The 15,952-nt window shown below is 32.8% G+C and overlaps 1 protein-coding gene across 1 annotated transcript in view; it reads right to left on the bottom strand.

Annotated features, from left to right (window-relative positions):
• NAALADL2 (N-acetylated alpha-linked acidic dipeptidase like 2) overlaps positions 1 to 15,952 on the bottom strand; it is a 1,062,845-nt gene that overhangs the window by 393,872 nt on the left and 653,021 nt on the right. Inside the window, exons 7-9 of the mRNA XM_019946140.3 lie at positions 10,443 to 10,535; positions 7,564 to 7,769; positions 3,684 to 3,803 (exon numbers count right to left, since the gene is read on the bottom strand). Coding sequence (XP_019801699.2) covers positions 3,684 to 3,803; positions 7,564 to 7,769; positions 10,443 to 10,535 — 419 coding nt within the window. The remainder of the gene's footprint in view (positions 1 to 3,683; positions 3,804 to 7,563; positions 7,770 to 10,442; positions 10,536 to 15,952) is intronic.

Here is a 15,952-nt window from a genome sequence, read left to right as displayed (position 1 = left end):
GAAACTATCAAACTCTTAGAGGAAAACATAGGCAGAACACTCTATGATATAAATCACAGCAAGATCCTTTTTGACCCACCTCCTAGAGAAATGGAAATTAAAAGAAAAATAAACCAATGGGACCTAATGAAACTTAAAAGCTTTTGCACAGCCAAGGAAACAATAAACAAGACAAAAAGACAACCCACAGAATGGGAGAAAATATTTACAAATGAAACCACTGACAAAGGATTAATATCCAAAATTAGAAGCAGCTCACGTAGCTCAATATCAAAAAAACAAACAACCCAGTCCAAAAATGGGCAGAAGGCCTAAACAGACATTTCTCCAAAGAAGGTATACAGATTGCCATCAAACACATGAAAGGATGCTCAACATCACTAATCATTAGAGAAATGCAAATCAAAACTACAATGATATATCACCTCATGCTGGTCAGAATGGCCATCATCAAAAAGTCTACAAACAATAAATGCTGGAGAGGGTGTGGAGAAAAGGGAACCCTCTTGCACTGCTGGTGGGAAGGTAAATTGATACAGCCACTATGGAGAACAGTATGGAGGTTCCTTAAAGAACTAAAAATAGAATTACCACATGACCCAGCCTTCTCACTACTGGGCATATACCCGGAGAAAATCATAATTCAAAAAGAGTCATGTACCAAAATGCTTATTGCAGCACTATTTACAATAGTCAGGACATGGAAGCAACCTAAGTGTCCATCGACTGATGAATGGATACAGCACATGTGGCACACAGATACAGTGGAATATTACTAAGCCATAAAAAGAAACAAAACTGAATTATTTGTAGTAAGGTGGATGGACCTAAATCTATCATACAGATTGAAGTAAGTCAGAAAATGAAAAGCAAATACTGTATGCTAACACATATATATGGAATCTAAAAAAAAAAAATGTTCTGAAGAATCCAGGGGCAGGACAGGAATAAAGATGCAGATGTAGAGAATGGACTTGAGGACATGGGGAGGAGGAAGGGTAAGATGGGATGAAGTGAGAGAGTGGCATGGACATATATACATCACCAAATGTAAAACAGAGAGCTAGTGGGGTCCAGCCACATAGCACAGGAAGATCAGCTCAGTGCTTTGTGACTACCTAGAGGGGTGGGGTAGGGAGGGTGGGAGGGAGACACAAGAGAGAGGGGATATGGGGATATACGTGTAAGTATAGCTGATTCACTTTCTTATACAGAAGAAACTAACACACCATTGTAAAGCAATTATACTCCAATAAAGATGTTAAAAAAATAAATAAATAAAAATAAAAGCCTTCGTTATTGCCCCTTACTACCATTCAGCGTGTAAGTCACTGGTAGATTATTGCTACTTTCAGAAAACAAACTAATTTATTAGTGTTGTAACTTATAAAATTTAAGTATTTTTGAGATTCTTTTTTCAAGTTATAATGAAAATTTCCAAATGAACCCAAAAGAGAGAGCAGTGCAATGAACACTCATGTTCCTATTACCCATCTTTGGTAACCATCAACTTTTCACTGTTCTTCAGGAAATTTTTTTGAAAGTGGAGCTTTCATGAATCCCAAGAAAAACCTATAATCCACTGCAGTGGATTTAGATTAATTAAACATTTCTCAATCTTCAAAAGATTCCATCTTTTTCACTCAGGATGATTTAGTTCAAATTTAGTGGACTCACCTCAAGGAAATGGCTTATTTTCTTATGTGAATAGTTTAATTTCTCTTCATTTCAAAACCAAAGTTAGAATATCAAACCAGAGGGAGAGCTCCAAAGATATTACACTCATCTAGTCATTACTGACTGTTTCCTTAGTGGTCTAGAAGATGCTGTAAACTACTGACCCATGTAAGAACATGGGTAAATCTTAAAAGTCATTATGCTAAGTAAAATAAACCACACACAAATGGCTACATACTGTGTGATTCCATTTTTTATGATATTCTGAAAGACAAAACTGTAAGGGCAAAATCATTTTTAAACTCTCACTAGTTTCTGGATACTTGAGCTCATACTTCTTTCTTCCTGATAAACTATTCAGGAATATCTTAACTTCCCAAGGGAGACAACGGCAGCTGACTTTCCTCTTTTGACATTTTTTCCAGACATGTAAGAAAGTCAGAGATTTCAAAGCAGTACAAAGAGAAGGAGAGACTCACTTACAGTTCTGGATTACACGCATGCACACTGGGGTTTGGCTGATCTTAAATGTACAGATTTATCTATTTCATCTTTCATAATGTCTTCTTTATTATACTACATATGGAAATGTCAGTGAAAATTATTAAACTAGTAAATACATTATGAAAGTCATAAAATGTTAGTTTGCATTACATTTCAATCAAGAATTATGGCTAATCCAAAGCACCGTTCATTATCCTTCTCTTTTTCTAGTTCAGTGTCTGTGATACTGGACACTCTGTGGGTATCTAAAAGGTCATTTTCTAATATACACCAGTAGCCCTTGGGGTTGGGAGAAAACCACCCGGCAGTCATGGCATGATTGCTTTCATTCTGAGATATAATACATATCATTTTAGTGAAAGTCATAAAAAGAATGCAGAAACAAAAGTGTGAACTCTAACAATAAATAGGAAAGATGTTCTGAAAATTTCTTTGAAACAGGTGAGGAGTAACTAAATTAAAAAATAGATAACTCTAGCAAGACATTATCACAAACTGCATGATTTTTTTTTGTTACTTTGTAGAAAAAAACATGCTTTCCTTTTCCATAAATGTTCTGCAAACAATATTTTCCAAGTTTCTTGAATTTACTTCTCACGATATTCTAGGAATTAGACACAGGTCCTGCTATGAGGAGGCTTACAGTGTAGTTGAAAAGACAGAACAGGTTCCACATTTACTCAAAACATGAATGAAGGAGAAGAAATCCCAAAGTAACCAAGTTTACCACAACATGCCAAAATTGGCAGAATTGGGAACTTAAACACTAAATTCAATTTTTAAGAAATAAATTTACACACATTCTCTATAGATGCATGCCTGCAACTATAACCATAAGAGAGTAGAAAGTAAAGAACTTCAGAACATAGGACATTGGTTGAAGGGAGAATGATAAAAAAAAATCAGCAATAGATCATTCCTTAAAACACTTAGGGGGACTTTCTTGGTGGTGCAGTGGTTTAGAATCCACCTGCCAATGCAGGGGACATGGGGTCGAGCCCTGGTCTGGGAAGATCCTACATGCTGAGGAATAACTAAGCCCGTGTGCCACAACTACTGAGCCTGCGCTCTAAGGTCTGTGAGCCACAACTATTGAGCCCACATGCCACAACTACTGAAGTCCATGCGCCACAACTACTGAGCCTGCGCTCTAAGGTCTGTGAGCCACAACTACTGAGCCCACATGCCACAACTACTGAAGTCCGTGCGCCTAGAGCCCACAATCCGCAACAAAGAGAAGCCACCAAAATGAGAAGCCCGCATGCAGCAACGAAAAGTAGCCCCTGCTTGCTTCAACTAGAGAAAGCCCGCAGCAACTAGAGAAAGCCCACACGTAGCAACAACACCCAACGCAGCCAAAAATAAATAAATATATTAAAAAAAAAAAACACTTAGGGATGGTTTTATGCATATTTAAAAAAATGAAAATATCAAGAAATGCCAGATTATAGAGAAAAAGGCAGTTTTGCAAAATCATTTTATTAAAAAGTGGTTCATCTTACCTCAGCTACCAGTTGCTGAAGAGATGGTGAAGCTACAGAGTAGAGACTTGAGTTACCGCTTACAGGACTGTGGAGACTAACATAAGCCACAACATTCTTCTGCAGAACCTTCTTGAAATCCTGACATTAAAAAAAAAAAAAATCTATCTTTAACAGAAATAAAAGTAACAGATTCCACTTTACCAGTTACATGTTGAATAATAAACACTTCCTACCTAAAATCATTACATTGCATAATACTCTCTTTTTTTTTAATGTAAAGCCATCCCATACTATTTACTAGAGTACCCAAGGGTCATAAAGGGGTTTTAAATAAGGGTGGTAAGGAGTTTCATATAACATACAACAAAATATTTTAAAGCATGTTCATGTTCCTAAAAAAGGTAAAAATTTAAGAGAAAATGTCCCTATATGGTTAATATAGTATGAGATTCAACTTCAGAATACAGGATGGAATATTTGCTCTAGTGACAGCATTTAATTTTATAGTCATTGAATTAGAGAACAGACATGGATAAATCACTTCAGTGTTTAATAAAACCAGCCCTTTCCTTTGAAGTGTTGAGCTACTTTTTGCACAAAGCAGCTTTTTATTCTGAGCAAAATAAGGCATAAGACAATTGTGGCCTTGCACATATTACTTGAAGTAAAACCTGATGCATTTCATCCACATTAGTAGAATAAAATGATTCAGTTTAATAGTTTTCCACTTTTCTGCTAAACCCTACTTCCAAAAATTGAAGACCACTGATCCTATTAATAATGTACCACTAAGAAGTCCTTCTGTTATTTGCTTCCTTTTCTTGTGCAAATATGTAATGAGTAATTATCATGATGGCAGTTCTATAGATATATCCTAAAAATTGTATTATATTATTTTGTATCTTAGAAACATCTTTCTTCTTCCAACACTATCAGATGAAAGTCTGCAAGGACTAGTACACCTAGCAAATCAATAATATTATTCCTAGTTCATGTTGAAAATTCAGCTATACCTCTGTAAAAGAAGTGAAAAGACAGTTTATTTAAAAATAAATATTTTAAATAAATAGAAATGATGAACTGTGGTTTACACATAATATTGTTATTAAAAATGTCCATTATTACACAAGAGCTATAGAAAAACAGCTTCTAATTAAATACTACCATACTGACAATGTCTATATGTTAGTCCATTTAACTCTCATGAGAACCTCACAACCTAGGCATTAGTGTACTCATTGGAACAATCAAGTCTTGAGAAGTTAATCTTGCCTAAGACCACTTGTTTTATGGTAGAGAGGATTTGAACTCAGATTTCTTTGACTGCAAAGTCTATAGTATTTCCACAATAGCCTGAAGATGAAGATTCTTCACAGGAGAAATGGTACTTTTTAAAGAACCTATTTAGTAAAATGTTATAATTTTCCTCAAGGATTGAAATCAGTATTGAGTCAAATCTCTAATAACTTTATCACTATAAATTCCATTTGACCAGTATAACCTAATCTTTTTAATTACAACTCTGAGTTTCAAGGGGTTCCTGTGTAAGCAAAATTAGAAAGGGCATTATGACCTGTCAACAAGTGCTTTCCTTACTCATCTTCATTAAGGAATATATTTAGCACACAAATTGCTTTCTTCTAAAAGAAAATCTTTCATTTTCAGAAGGAGTAGGTTTGATAAGAGTAGACAGAACAGTAAAACTAATAGTTTTCTAAATTCCTCCTCAACCAGATTGTTACAAAAAGGCTTCATGAACTGTATTGAAATAATCTAAGATACAGCAATTTACAATAGTACATTTTATAAGCTAATAATCAAATCCATATATTATTCACCATTTTCTTTGCTTACATATTTTTGCTCACCTAGTCAAGGAAAAAGCCAGAAAGTGACTGGATGTATAATTAGTTGTCAAATATGCATACATACATATAATAAATACTCTAAGACAGAGGTCCCTAACCTTTTTGAATAGGAAGAGACTTTTCTACCATAAACATTTTTTCCTATAGACTCCCCACAGTATAGTAGTTGTATTTTTAGTATCTGTTGATTGAGAAACTATAAAATTACCAAAAGGTACAACGCAGTCAATAATCAAAATATTTTATTAACTACAAAAATATTTACTTAATTTGAAAATGTAATTGTTCACATACACACAAGGCCACAATACTGAACAAACTGCAGGTTACCATGCATGATGCTCAAATAAATTCAAGGACTATTTGCAGTACACTTCACTTTCCCATGCAGAGGGGTTAAGGATATTTAGGAATTTAAGTTAGGAACTATTAATGTTACACAAGCCTACTTTGAGAACACAGCTTAGAAATACACATGCTAATTTAGAATTAACATGAGTTGACTATGAAAATTATTAGATAGATATGGAGAAGGCTGTATGAGATAGTAGAATAAATTTTTGGAAAGAATCTTAAAGACATTTTTTTTTTAATGTGTCTTATTGTTACAAGAAAACTAAAACATTGTTTTCTTTATGATAAAAAATTCTGAATTAGTAAAATCATCCCAGATCACAAATACACTCCCCAGATTGTTTCTTAAATTGTTTATATCCTTAAAGTATGGAATTTGGAATAGAAATTTGAGAGATTGGTTCAGCTATTACATTTTTCATCTTACTAAAAATCTGTCAATTTTAAAATGTTCTGTCAGCAATGGAATTTCTTTATTTGAACTAGTTCTTTTGAGTAATGGGAAAAAATTCACACCACTAATTTGAATACAGAAAAGCATTTCAATTTGCAATGTGTGAATCTTGATAAATTTTATAACTGTAAAATTTTTCTCATTTTGAAGACTTCTTTCTCTCAAAATAAAAAGATCTTTGCTATTTTCTTTTGTATACGTTTTTTGATTTTTCTTGATAGCCAATAGACATTTTATCTTTTTTTTGAGTGATTAAATGAAAAATGAAATGAGAATTTCTCATTATATATTTGATATTTTTTTCTGCAAAGCTGAAGCAGTATACAAACTAGGATATCAAATGGTTTTATTTTCCTAGCTAAAGTTGTGTAGGTTTTTTTCCTACATATTTCCATTAAACTTCTTTTTATAAAGTCATAAAAATAAATAGAATATCTAAGAGTTTTATGATGTTTTTATTGTTGTTAATGTGGCATCAATCCAAAGTTGTCATATCCCATTAAAAACATAGTGCATTTGTGAGACACAAACATATCAGAAATATTTGAAAATGTATTCCAGTTGTATTCTAACTGTGATCATTGCACACAAGATTTCATTTGAACAAAGGCTTCCTAAGGTAGTTAGATAAGTGGATAGGTAGAGATATAGGTAGAAAAGAAGGAGCAGGGAGGTAGGGGTGTAAGAATAGAGGGAGGAAGGATTGAAGGAAGGGAGAAAACAAGGGTAGAAGGAAGGAAACTGCTATTTTGAGTCCAATCCCTATATTGTTTAGGTAAGGTATAATGCTAAGTTAATAAACATTTTACATACAAGATTGTTTCCTAATTCCAGAAAATTGCTAGAAAATTAAAAAAAAAAAAAAAAGGTAATGGTATGTATCACTTGACCCTTTCTTGTCCAGTGCCTTCAACCTAAGAAGAAACACAATAACCAGGTAAACACCACTGTGGGTGTAACAGTGTGTAGGTCTGGTAGCAATAAGAAGAAGATACCTGTAGATCATACACAAATCACTGTGGTCTAACTCTAATTCCCTAGCATTCTTAGAAGTGATCTCAGCAAATGAGCATACTGCATACCCTGGTTGAGACGCACATTCTTGTTCATGGCTTTATCAATTTGACTTTGTCTACTTTAGTCCAGAGCAAGAGCGAGAGTGAGAGCGAGAGAGTGACTGCGCAATTTTGAGAGCAAGGCATAGTAATTTATGCACGTTTACCTCTCCCCATTCATAGGAGCCAATATTTCCAAAAGCTGTTCCACCCCATGAACAGAAAACAATAGTGCGGTCTGGTCTCCACCCTCTCTTGACTCTTGACATCAAGGCCTGGATAAAAGCTGTGATGATGGCAGTGCTGCTGGCCCATTCTTGTCCATTATAACTGTATGCGGTATGATGATGGCTGCCAACTATGATATAACGGTCTGCAAATAGAAGACAACAAGAGCCATTATAATACAATATACATCTTAACAATAAATTTAATGACATTTATATGATCCTATTGCACAACCGAGCAACAATTATGCAAAATTGTTCTGATAATTAAGACTAACATTTTCCCCCCACTGTCTTGACTCACACATGTGTGTATATCAAAGCAGAGGCAGCTGCTGAACTCAATTATGAATCCAAAGCTTAGATCCATATTACTGTCGTCTCAACATGCATATTAATTAATGAAGTATACAAATATGCCACAATGAAACCCTTATCTAACATTTTGCCAGAATCATAGTGGGAAGTGCCCTATAAACAATGTGTATATGCTCAGTAAGTATTAATGAACTATTCATACATTTGAGGGAACAGTTATTCAGTAGCTGTAAGTATTAAAAATGTGGTAGTCATGTATGGACTTTGCAATAAATGAAGTATTTAGGGAATCAGTTTTCACTTCCAACTTAGAGTTTTAGACCCTCTCCTTTTTCTGATGGAAAAAATAAATCATCATCAAAAGTCATCCAAATACTTTTTCTTTTTTGCATATTTTATTTCACATAATCATACAAAATCCATTAGATACACTACTAGAAAGATCTCCATGACACATTGATGGCTTCTGAATAACGTATATTGCTGACAATTGTTAGTAATAAGGCAGACTAAAAATGTATCTCCAGAGTTTCCTCTGATTTTGCCAGTGAATGTTGTTGAAACACAGCTAAATTTACTTTATCAAGTAGCCCTACAATCTGTGTAAAAATATTTTGCTTCATTAAGTATCATTTCCTTAGGAGATGTCCCATAACTTGATGGTTAAGTGTACAGAGTTTAAAGCCTTTCTGCTTGGGTTTGAATCCAGGCCATTCATCTTACTAGTTGTATGACCTTAGAAAGCTTATTTAGGCTCTCATGCCTTAAATTCTTCAACCATAAAATGGGAATAAAAATAGTACATACATCATTCAGTTTTTTTGAGTTTTAAGTTAGTTACTATTTGTAAGGCACTTTGAATAACATCTGACATATAATAAGTACTACACATGTATGGAATGAATGAATCACACCTTGACTTCATGGCATCAAAACACTACTTTCCTGGAAACATAACTGTGTGAAACTATTTTAGTTTTCCACACTGATATTGGAACCAACAATGAATTTGATCTGTCAACAATTTATCAAAACTTAATTAATGGTATACACAGTGTGCCTGCAATGTTGAATTGATTCACTCATCTTCCAGATATGTATAAAATTCTGTTTGGAATTGTCTGTATTCTGGATAAACCATATATAAAAACCTTAATATTAACTGATGGTTATTTCTAATTTTCAGAGTCATTAAATAAGAAAAGTATGGGAATGAACAGCCAATATTTTTGTGTAGAATTCAAATAAATAAAATTGAGAAGCTTTACATATTATACACCTAGGAATACTACTAGTAAATTGATTTTTTAAATTTGGGGTTTTTTTTCTACATTGAATTCAATAAGTTTTTTTTTTTTAATCCTATAGTGAGTATAATTTTGTACAGTTTGGTTTTCCAAAAATAACTAGCGAATGTAGCAATGATGATAAATATTTCTAATGCTTCAATTAGAGATCCTTATGATATAAATTTGTTGAAATGGTTGAAATGCAATAGTAACAATTTCCAAATTCTTGTATTTAAAGATATTATGATCAGAGGTTGTTCATCAGAGGTTGCTACTGTAAGGAAACCAGAGAGAAGATGTCCGTGAATTTTTAAAGAGTTGGCAGGCAGGAAACTTGATGGGAATGTAAAACTTGATCTCAGAATTTCCTGGGTTAGCAATTATGGAGTCAGTTTGACTAAGATCATGGAGAAGAATTATGCTGCAAGGATGACTTCAGTAAATATCCCAACCAAATCAATAGCAATGACACAAATGTACTAAAAGACTACTGCATTCTACCATGTAAAACAAGCACAGCAGACAGTAATATGTCATTCAATCTCACAATATGTTCAGAAGTGTTGTTAATTTGTTAATATATTTGTCAGTTATTTTCACTTTTTTAGCCTATATAGTATCATCTGAAGATTCCATAAGCATCCCATAACAAGCTATAAAACTATTTAAAATGTAACCAGGTGATCCTTTTCATAAGCACCTTCAAAACCTAAGCCATGCAAATATTAGGCAGAATTGTCAGTGGACCAAGGGTCAGAGATGGGACACAGACTAACAATGAAAGATTTGAAAACCAAAATTTTTATTTCTTTTAAAAACACATAATTAAAACTAAAATATTTCCTTTTTAAAAAAGTCTTTTCTTGATATAAATAAAATCTTCAATGGTGTTACAGTGAATAAAAGAAAAAGAAAACATTGGTTTCTATAGCTTTTACTCACAGGTACATGCCAATTTAACAAATCTAAACTCTGTTTTCTCCGTTTTGTTTTGTTTCCCTCTTACACTCTCTACTATGATTTATCTTTGAAGGGATGTGGTAAGAAAGAATAAAGACTTGCTTCTTGGTTTTATATACCACCCTTTAGAGCGGTATGAACTTGTAATTACATCTAAAGTAGGACATTTAACTATGCTATTAAATTGTTACAGAGCATTTTCTTGTGATATTTCATATAAAGTGTAGATTATAAATATTTGGGTCTACTTACCTGGAGATGTCGAGCCCTTTAAATATCCAACAACATTAGTAACTGTTTCAAATTTTGTGACTGTCTGAATTTGCATGCTGACAATTCTTTCCTCTGGGGGGGGGGAAAGAAAATTAAAAGATACTTGTTTCTTTATATTCTGCTGTTTTTTTTTTTTCTTAAAGCATTCAAATTTATTTATCCAATATCATCACACAAATAATTCCAAACAACTGAATTTTTCTAGATAACCAATGTTACATTTTTTGGCAAATATGTATTTGAAACTTTGTGTAGACATTATTTTAGGTGCTTGTTATATAATGATGACTAAGATACAATTGCTAGCCTCATAGAACTTCAGAACCATAAATAGGCAATTCTAAATTTCACATTAAAAACTGCAGTGGGGTTCAACAGGAAAGCACACAGAACAAGACCTCAAGGAGATGTGGACAACTCATATTTTTAAAAATGAAAAAAATCAGATAAAAATATTTTCAAAGAATTTTAAGTACTTGTCTAGCTTCAGAAAAATAGCATGTGAAGATGATTTAACTTTTTTTGTATGATTCATTATTACATTATCACACTGAAAACTATAAAGCATTACACAAATTAAAAGAATACAGATTCTTAAAGCTACACTTATTTTCAAATCTTGGAGTTTTCATTTCTACCTGTGTTTGTAGGTTTCTCACCTCTCTACTAAATCTCTGCCACCTGCCCTGCCTCTTTGAGTTCTTCTATTCATGCTTGATATTCAAAAATTTTGACAACAAATAAGGCAAAGACACCAATCAGAAAGAACTTCAGTCACAGCCCTGAAGTGGTCTTTGAAGGTCTTTGGTGATGACATGTGTTAATCCTGTATTTGATGGATCTTGGGAAGTCTGGGGGCTGGGGGTGGGGGTGGGGGTGGGAAGGTGGTTTCTCTAGGAGAGGTCCAAGGGCAGCCAAGTGGTACTGTTGGGGAGAGGGTGGTAATTAGAAAGCAAGCAATGCAAAGTAGACATGCTATACTGATGGGCCTTCAAATGTCACTTCTTACTGCTATATGAAAACTGTTATGATAAATAAGTTGCTTCTTTCTTTGAATGTGCCCTGCTAACAATTTAAATAGAAAATCAGTACACTGAAAAAATTATAACTAAACAAGAATAAAGAGACCTCAAGAGAACACCTGAGTGCCTCATATAGGAGAAAAGGAAATCTGCTTATTGTGTATTGTGAATACTGTAATCTGAGTATTGCAGTTCTAATTTACGTGCTATGCATTTCTGTTTTTTTTAAGTACTATACTTTGTGAGGTTTTTTAGAGCAGTTTCAAAATACAGAAAAACTGAGCAGAAAACACAGAGTTCCCAAATACCCTCTCTCCCCTGCCCCTATTATTAATATCTTACATTAGCATGATCAATATCTGTTACCATTAATGAGACAATATTAATACATTAAGTCCATAATTTATATTAAGGGTCACTCTTTGTATTGTACACTCTATGGGTTTTGACCTAAGCATAATGGCATGTATCCACAATTATAGTATCATATAGAATAGTTTCATTGCCCTAAAAATTTCCTGTGCTATACCTGCTTATACTTTCCTCTCTCCCTTCCTCTTGAGCCCCTGGCAACCACTGATCTTTTAAATGTCTCTACAGTTTTGCCTTTTCCAGAATGTGATACACTTGAAATCATGTTTGTTTTTAGTCATTAATTCCCTGTTCTAGGTTTGTTCCAAATTGTCCAGATAAATGAACTTTAGATGAGGCAGTCATGAACTTAATAGTTGTTGTTTTTAATATTTTCATCTTATTTTTGAGTTAGAAAACCAGAGAAGATTCTTCAGCTGTATCTAAGATTCAATATTAATTTTTTTTCAAATTCAGCAATGAGAAAACCTTATAATATGTACAAACGTAAGGCAAACTCCTTGAAATATTACCTTATATTAATATAGTGCCTTACAATTTATATTTCCATTTGCACACACATGTACTAATTCTCATTGGATCTCTTTTTCTCTGTGAAGCATTAATGAAGCTGTTATCCTTGTTACTGCATTTCATTTTAACCAGTGTCATACTGTTTTAATTAACATAACTTTATCATGACTGAAGTAATGGGTCCCCTACCACCACCACCACCACCATCATTGTCATCGTCTCTTTTAATTATTATTCAATGTGGGGGGATTTATGGACCACTACTTTCATATAAACTTTTATATTAGTTCGTCATGTGCCATGGAAAGACATTTCAGGATTTCATGAGGATTGTGTTAAATTAATGGAACCATTTGAGAAAATCATGCATTTTATCTATGAATATGGTATGCCTCTCAATTTATTTCAGTTGATTTTATGTCTTTTATGAAGTTTTATATTTTTCTTTATAAAAGGTTTGCACAACTATTATTAAATTTATTTTTAAGGTTTTCCTGCTATGTTAACAAAAAATAGCATTTATAATTATTTTACTGTGTATAAGCATGCTATTTAATTTCATATATTAGTCTTATAACAAACCTTCTTGTTAATCTCCTATAGGTTTTAATGGTTAATCTATAGGGTTTTTATTTTTGTTAATTTCACTGTAGATATATATCAAAAAATAGTTTTGCTTATTCCTTTTAAAACTGTAAAGCTTTTATCTACTGCTCTCATCATTTTGTATAGGACTGCCAGTGCACTGTGGAATGGAGGCAGTAAAAGCAGCATTCCTTTGTCCTTTCCTTGTGTTCTTCACTTCTACAAAATGTTTCTACAACTGTGTTTTTTTTATGTAGTTTGCTATAGGTGTCTGGGAAATTCCTTTTATAAGGAAGATCACTTTTGCTCTTCCTTTGCTAATAGATTTTAGCATAAACAGATGTTGAATCAACTTTTGAGATAATTGCAAGGCTTTTCACTTTACAATGTTAAAAAATGCATGTATTCCTGGAATAAGCCCTTCTTGGTCATGATATATTTTCTGTCTTTGGTTACTAATATTTTCAGGATATATGCATATATATTTATAAGTGGCTTATTGATAATTATACTTCTCAATTTTTTCTTGTCTGATTTTGATATGTGGATTATATAACCCCACAAATGTTTAGTGATCTTTGCTTCTTTTCATTGATTCTGTAAGAGTTTATGTAGCACAGACATTATCCATTTTACAAAGGATAATGTCGTATATAAAACTATTTCATCCTGGTATTTTTCGTGTGTGTTGCAGGGAGGAGTACTTTTTCACTCAATGTATATTTTCATTTTATTTCACTTAATATTTTCAAATTATTAATGAATATAAGTAAATTCAGATTTTTACATGTTTATTTCTTCTAAATGCATTTAGCTGTTTGCTTTATTCTAATGCTTCAGAAAAAATACTGTCATTTAACTATAATTTTGTTTCCTTTCTTATTTCTAAGATCAATTTACTTCTGTCTTTTTTGTTTCCCTTCATCAGTTTTACCAGAGGTTAGCTAATTTTTTAGAATTTTCAGAAAACCAGTTTTAGGATTTGTGGATCCTCAATATTTTTTTCTTTATTTTTTGCTCCAATATTATAGTCTATGCTTATTAGTATCTTTGTTAAATTTTGCCTGAATATATTCTCTGGGGTTTTTTAACCTAAATTTTTAAGTTAAAACGCTTAGCTCATTACTTTTTAATTTTTATACATGTCTTTAAGGCTACAGATTTTCTATTGCAGTGAAGCACACTAATTTTGATATATGGTGTTATTATCTTACAAATTCTAGCATTTTAAATTTCTATGATAATTATTTCTATAATAAATGTATTAGTTCAAAGAATTTTTAAAATATTCAAATATAAGGTGTGAGTTACTGTTTTAATATTGATACCTAGCTTAATTTAATTATGAACTGAGAGCAAGGTCTATATACTACTGATACTTTGATTTTAGGTGAGTTTTGTGACCCTGTAGCCTATTACATCTGATAAATAGAGAATAAACATTTTTGTGTATGTTCCATATAAAGAATGTGCATTTCCTATTACAGGGATGTAGCATTTCATATATAGGTCCAGTAAATCAAGCTTGAAAACTGTGTGGCTATAACTTTATTAACTGTTCTACATATTCTCTCTGTTAATTATTGAGACATGTTAAAGTTTCCCATTTGATGCTAATTTATCAATTTATCTTGGCAATAGTATAATATTTTTCCTTGTATATTTTTAGACTACTTAGTTACATGTATGCAAGTTTGGAATTGCTACAACTTCCTGATTTCTATATAGATTATATAGAACAATTATTCCTTATATTGTTTCTATCCCAATTTTTCTCCCTAAAGTCTCCCCCCCCCAATTAATATAATTATCCTATCTTTCTTTTGCTTAGTATTTCTCCAATACTTATTTTCCCAGCATTGCATTTGCTTTTGTCAGGCATCCCAGGGGCATTTCTGGCTTGGGCACAATTTTTATGCTAATTTTTTGGCTTGATGTTTCTATACTACAATGTTAATGAAAATTCTGAGCCAGGATTTTTTATTTCTAGAGACATTAAAAAAGATTTTTTTTAAATTTTTTATCCAGAGCTCAGGCAGAAGAAAGCTTTTCTCCACCAGTGGGTGGATTTCTTTCTAGTTTTTCTACTTCAACTCCACGATCCTGGTTTATATAGATGTTAGTTACAACTCCTTTCTCTCTATAGGCTCATAACCATGTCTTTTGTCCCCCTGTGAGTTCTATATTCCCACTCTAATTTACCTAATTCACTGGGATCCATGACCTCCCAAAACTAGGTGACCAGAGGGTCAACTCTTCTGCTTATTTCTCTGATTTTTTATTCTGTCTTCATGTTTCCTTCTGGACATTTTACTTTCTTTTTTGACAGATGCTTTTAAAGACATTTTTTTCTTATGGCTCATACAGAGTTCCTAGACATTTGCATGAACAGATTTCAAATTATTTTACCTGCCCTCTTCTACAGCCTTAAGTCTAAGAGTTTTATTTAAAAGAAACTCAGAGGTCTGAGAAAGTTGAACACAACCTTTTTTGCAAGGTTCTTTTCAACTGACAGAAGGTTCTTTTCAACTGACAGAAGGACTTCCTTATGTGTCACAGGGCCAAGACCAGGTCCAAATAATGGCATGCAACATAGCAAAAAGCAGCCTTTAATCTATTTATTTACATCCCCACACATGATGTTGATCCTAATACATGTTGTTTCATAGTATTCCATACCCATGTCTGAAAACAAATGCACATAGAGCCTGTTTTCCGTCACTAAAAGCAGCACTATGATCACACTTTCTATTTTAATAATAAATATCAGTAAAATCTTGGATAAATTTTCACATTCATATTGCTGTTGGCATTGCTAATTTAAACAACCCATAGGTAAAGTAATATTATTCTTCATAGCAATAATATTAGCAATCTTGCACTTTGGAATTTATTCTACAAGAATAATTGTACTCTTTGCAGTACAACTATAGTAGCAATTACAGAAAACAACATAGATTTCCCAAACAGGAAAATTACTTAGAAAATTGCAATAAA

This window comes from Tursiops truncatus, chromosome 4 (assembly GCF_011762595.2).
Source record: "Tursiops truncatus isolate mTurTru1 chromosome 4, mTurTru1.mat.Y, whole genome shotgun sequence".
NCBI classification, from domain to species: Eukaryota; Metazoa; Chordata; class Mammalia; order Artiodactyla; family Delphinidae; genus Tursiops; species Tursiops truncatus.
The sequence above is the reverse complement of the archived record's forward strand: the minus strand, read 5'-3'. Positions and strand labels throughout refer to the sequence as shown.